Source organism: Nicotiana attenuata, unplaced genomic scaffold, assembly GCF_001879085.1.
Source record: "Nicotiana attenuata strain UT unplaced genomic scaffold, NIATTr2, whole genome shotgun sequence".
NCBI lineage: Eukaryota > Viridiplantae > Streptophyta > Magnoliopsida > Solanales > Solanaceae > Nicotiana > Nicotiana attenuata.
In genome coordinates this window covers 3681-9572 of record NW_017676491.1, presented here as the reverse complement: position 1 = coordinate 9572, position 5892 = coordinate 3681, and the positions used below count along the sequence as shown (strand labels likewise).

The 5892-nt window shown below is 42.1% G+C and overlaps 1 protein-coding gene across 1 annotated transcript; it reads right to left on the bottom strand.

Annotated features, from left to right (window-relative positions):
- Positions 1–428: 428 nt before the first annotated feature.
- LOC109221038 (transcription termination factor MTERF4, chloroplastic) lies at positions 429–2208 on the bottom strand. The gene has a single exon (XM_019385498.1). It carries the CDS (start codon positions 2017–2019, stop codon positions 511–513), a length of 1509 nt encoding a protein of 502 aa, XP_019241043.1. The 5' UTR covers positions 2020–2208; the 3' UTR covers positions 429–510.
- Between the last annotated feature and the right edge of the window lie 3684 nt (positions 2209–5892).

The window sequence follows — 5892 nt, the reverse complement described above, 5'->3', positions numbered from 1 at the left end:
GTTTTTCTACCCTTAGGCTTCTACCCTTATTCAGGAGTACGGGACCTACGAAGTCAATAACAGAAGAACAGCTAAACAGTACTTTCTCCTTTTCATCCACAAGCCTAATACAAAATAAATCAAAGTATGAACAAGCTGCAAGCTAATCACAATAGAAATGACATATCATCAGAGGGTGAGAGCTATTGATGTATCACAGGCTTCTCACATCAGCTGCATAAATCTTAAGAAAGGGCTCACGAGGATTAGCTTCCCGCTCATCCCAAGCCAAGAAGATTGCTAATTGTCCATGCACAATTTCGTTCTCAGATTGGTTAAATGATTCCTTTTTTTTTTCGGATAAATAATTCAGATGAGAAAAACTTTTGATTGAAAAAAGTATATTATCATGCTAATGATTACATAAGAATGTTACAAGGGCATTAGGCAAACCAGAAAGCAGCAAAAGAATTCAATTAATATTGAAAGATATTAGCATTTATACCCAATTCACGAATGTTACAAAGTAAACTACAATGAGACAGTGCGTCTATAAAGTGTTTCATCATCACTTTCCTCCTCTTCTGATACGATCTCATTGCCTGGTAGCTCTAACTTCCCACCCATATAAAATGACGGACCAGAACTTTCAGGCTCTATATAATCACCATACAATCTCTCTTCAAATCTCTGGTCACTACAATTGAGAAACCAAGCCAAAGAACATCTGATTCCTTTGCTTTGCAACCTCTGGTACCTGGGTTTGATTCTCGATTCCAAGCTATATGTGAAGTAGTCCGGGAAGTCCAAAAGTTCGTTTATTGGTCTACCCATATCACTCTTGAAAAAGTAATAGCTATTTTTCATGAGGCCAACTTGCAAAGCAACTAACTGAGGACATTTAACTATCATATTTGCCACATCATCAGATGAAAATCCCCGTCCAAGAAGGAACTCGACAGGTTTCATTATCACATGCTGGTGTAGGCTAACAATTTGCGGCATCTTTTCGATTATTCGAGCAAAACCATCAGGATCAATCTTGAGCTTTAAGTTAAAGAAATACTGTTGCGACGATAGCTTAGCCTTCAAAGGCAAACCAATAATTTGTGGATATTGTGCAATAACAGAAGGCAACGCATCCTTCCTAATTCCAAAACTGAGTAAGCAATTCACATTAGGTTTCACCGTCTCCTCAAGATCATAACCAAGTAGATATGCTCGCTTCTCCAACATCCTCGCCAAGATTTTCTTTGGCAAACCCAACGAAACCAAATAATCCACAAGTGGTTTAATCATCGTCCCAACTCTCATTCCAAGAAAATATGGATATTGTGTTACCATCGGCCCTACATCCCTCGGATTAACCCCTATACTAACCAAGTAAGCAACTGAAGTACTCATTGTTCCCTCAAGCTTAAATCCTAACAACTCGGGATATTTCATCAAAACATACCCAATATCTTGTTTCTCAACATCAAGACCTCGTAAAAATTTAATAACTGGAACAAGCTCCACGACAACACTGGCGTGCAGACATTGGGGGTAGTTCTTAACAAACTCACCAAGCCTAGACTTTTGAATCCCAATTTTTTCCAAGTATGACAAAACAGGAATAATGTTTTTCCTCACACTACAACCAAGCATTAAAGGGTATTCATTAATATCATCAACTGTCAGTCCAATTTTCTGCAAGAACTCAACGCGTTCGCGCATAACTTCAACGGTTGAGGGTAATTCTAACTCCTCTAATTCATCAGGGATAATTCCTATACTTTTCAAATAATCACAGATTATGACACGTGACACCAACTTTTCTTTACGGCCTTGGATTACACCCCATGTTACAGTTGGCATTTCATATTCAGGGAATTTCGAGGAATGGGTCGAAAAGGGTATTTGGTTTAGTACCCTAGGGGGGAAGTAAGTAGATGAGGTTTGAGGGTTTTTGTAGGGTTTAAGGGTTGGTTTCGTAAATGGGTCTTTTGGGGTTCTGAGGATTGATTTTAAGGATTGGTTTCTTCTTAATATTGAGCTCATTTCAGTGAAGAAACAAAGATCATTCAAGAATCGAAATGAATTCACTTACAAGGAGAAAAAATGGAATGTATGGAAGCTCAAAGGGTGAAAAGGCGTAAAAGCCTTACTTACCTTTGTTGCAGCAGAACGAAGCTGATATCCATTAAACTTCAATGGGAATATTGAGGAGGAAGAAAGAAGAACAATTTTGACCTCAATATGGACTCATGGGCTGGGCCATCAATACATGGACCGATTGTGTTGGGTTCATGTTAGACATCGAACAGCAGCCTTTAAAGCACTGGACAGCTTCAAGAAGGGAGAAATTCAAAAATAGCCAGATTTACAAGTGGTCATTTAAAAATAGTCACAGTTTTAAAAGTGATGGAAATTTAGCTACTTTTCATGTAAAGATAAATTTGAACGAAAATACTATTTAAAATCCGGAAAAATACTCCAATATAATATACTGGAGTTCTGGTATATTCCAACATAAGTATACTAGAACTCCAGTATAATATACTGGAGTTCCGGTATAATATACCGGTCCAGCATAATATATTGGAGATTGGAGCACCGGTGCTCCAATCTCCAGTATATTATACTAGAACTTTCCGCGTGTTGGAGTTCCAGCATAATATGTTGGAAGTTCATACACAAGTTCACCGATCTCCAGTATATTATGCTGGAACTTTCCGTGTTGTAGCCAAATAGTGGCTATTTTTCAATGACTTTGCAGACACTGGCTATTTTTAGATGACTAGTCCGAAAACTGGCTAGCCCGTGCTATTTTTACCTTCAAGAATTAAGGTGAAAATAGCACAGGCTAGCCAGTTTCCGGACTGGTAAGTGAAAAATAGCTAGTATTTGCAAAGTCATTGAAAAATAGTCAATATTTTACTGAAACATGGAAAGTTCCAGTATAATATATTGGATTATGGAGCTCCTGCATATAAATTTCCAGCATATTGTGTTGGCACACGGAAAGTTCCAGCATAATATGATGGATTATGGAGTTCCTGCATATAAACTTCCAACATATTATGTTGAAACTCCAGCACATTATGAAATTCCAACATATTATGTTGGAATCTCATATGTAAAAAATTTGAACTCCAACATATTATGCTGAAAATTTTCGAATTTTTAAGGGTGTTTTTTTTCAGATTTTTTCTTTACATAAAAAAATGGCTAAATTTCAATTACTTTTAAAAACTATGGATATTTTGAAATTATCAATTATAGATCTGACTATTCTGAAAAGAATTTCCCAAAATTAAGGCCATCACCTCCCAAAAAAGAACGTCTCATTGATTTTTACGTTAAAAAAATTCCATCGGATTATCTAAGAGAACTACAAACAACAATTAGTCATTAAGTTATGCTATTAAAAATAATCAGTAAGTATTACCAATATATATAATATTCTAAAAATCTAGACAAGAAAGAATTTTTTATTAAGGGTTCGGATCTAGATGAAGCCATGTCATGGGCGGCTTTCCAGCCATGCCCTATGACCCCTTTGGCGCGCCCTGTGGCATCCTAGCAAGCCTCCCAATGCCTAGCGCCAGGGACGGCGCCGTGGTCTTGGCCGCGCCGAGTGACAAGCGCGCAGGTGCCCCTGTCGCCCCACCAATATCCCTCGCCAGCGCCAAGCCGCAGGTAGATGCCAACAGCGCCGCGCGCACAGACAACACCGCATGCGCAGACGGTGATGCCAAAGACAATGCTGCTGACAACGGACTTGCTGCTGCCTTATAGAAAACTAAGTCCTTTTCATTGTAAAAATAGAGTAGTTTTATTTCATGTACTTCCATTATGTTTCTCTAGCTTAGTCAAGTCTAGTCTTGTAGCTTTGGATTATTTTTTTTAAGCATTATTAGGGGGGATCAAGCAATCAAACTTTCTAGCAAGCAAACAATTCTCTATACTGGTGTCTCTCCCCCTCGACACCGTGTTGCTTTTCTGTAATAGATTTCATTAATGCAATCAAGCTTTCTTCCATTCTCAGTTCTTATTTCTGTTCTCTCAATTGCTCTTGACATTGGTTTCCCGTATGGCACTGACAATCTCGTCTAGCATACGGAGGGGACCTCAGTTGGCGGACAGTAACTGCACTGACATCAGTTGCTTAGCCTTACGTCGCCCTTCCAAGGAATCTCAGGAAGGCGCCGCGTAACAGTTGGTATCAGAGCCTAGGCTCGACATCGGACGAGGGAATACATTGACATTACCACCATTTCTGACCATGGTGAATCATGGGGACCGCATTGTGGCCCTTGAAGAGACGGTTGAGGTATTACGGCCTATCGTGGATACGGTGCCTGAACTAAGAACCAGCCTAGTGCAAAGATTGGACGACCTGGACCGCAGAGTGCGACAGGCCGAAGTTGACATATAAAACATCAGTCGCGACTTAGAGGGAGACCGGCAAACGGCAGCTACAGAGGCAGCCGAAAATTTTGGCATATTCGAGGGAATCCAACAGGAGAGTACCGAGGATCTAACCTACAGGGCACGAGAGGCAGACAGGGTGACTGCCATGCAACAAACTATTGATGACTTGACAGACAAACTCAATGTTGTCAATGCTGCTTTACAGGGTCTGCTTCGAGGAGGTAGAAACCAAATCGGGGGCGCTGTGAACCCCGTTTCCGCGACACAAAAACTAAAAATTCCTGAGCCAAAGCCATACAGTGGATCTAGGAATGCCAAGGAAGTGGAAAACTTCATCTTTGACATCGAATAGTACTTCGATGTTGTTGGGGGGCTAGAAGAAGCTAAGAAGGTAGCAACTGCTGCCATGTATCTTCAGGGTGATGCTAAACTCTGGTGGAGGGTGAAGTACGAAGCTATCAGGGCCGGTGAAGATGCTCTCGAGACATGGGCAGAATTGAAGGCAGCCATACGCCTACAGTTCTTCCCCGAAAATGTTGAATACAACGCAAGGAGAAAGCTACGGGAGCTCCACCAGACCAAATCAGTGCGGGACTACGTGCGGGAATTCTCCGCGCTCATGCTAAACATATGTGACATGGGGGACAAAGACAAGCTCTTCACCTTCCTTGAAGGGTTGAAACCTTATGCCCGTATGGAGTTGCAAAGACAAAGGGTAGATACCCTGCCCAAGGCGATCCAAGCAGCTGAATACCTTGGGGACTATCAAGTGGAAGCTTGGAAAGACAAGCCTCATCCGCCTTCCCGAGCAGGATTCAAAGGGGGCCAGCCTAGAAATGGTGGCCCTAGCAGAGGTGGGGGAGATCGGAGTTCATCCAAATCTAAGGCTCCCTCCTCGGGCAGCAATAGTGTTGCGTAAAACAACAATGACCGAGGGAGAAAGCCTCATTCAGGATGCCGTCATTGCGGCGGACCACATTGGAACAATAGTGCCCAAATGCGCAGATGAACGCTCATCAGGCTTGTGATGATGGGACTGACGACGACTCAGATGATACGGATCAGATTGAACCAGTAGGTGCCTTCAATGCAATTGTTGGCTCTATTTCTGAGGCATTAGCGGAGACCAGTGCTGGTATCCATAAGAAGAAGGAACCAAGCCCAATCACCAAGAAAGGGAAAAAGAAGGCGGAAGAGGGGACTCCTCTTAAACAAGAGAGGACCTTGATGTTCGTCGAGATGAAGGTGAATGGCAAGCCCATTCGGGCTATGATAGACACGGGTGCTACCCACAACTACTTGGCCTCAACTCAGGTGGAGCGCCTTGGTCTAGTTGTAGGAAAAGGTAGAGGTCGTGTCAAGGCTATCAACTCACCTCCTCAGCCAGTGGGTGGAATAGCCAAAGAGGTACCGGTGAAGCTTGGCCCTTACGAAGGAAAATTCAACCTGCGAGTGGTGATCATAGATGACTTCGAGTTGATAGTTGGGTTGGAATTC

Excerpts from the sequence above, each read along its gene's own strand:
- LOC109221038 (XM_019385498.1), bottom strand. The coding sequence starts at position 2,019 with ATGAGCTCAATATTAAGAAGAAACCAATCCTTAAAATCAATCCTCAGA.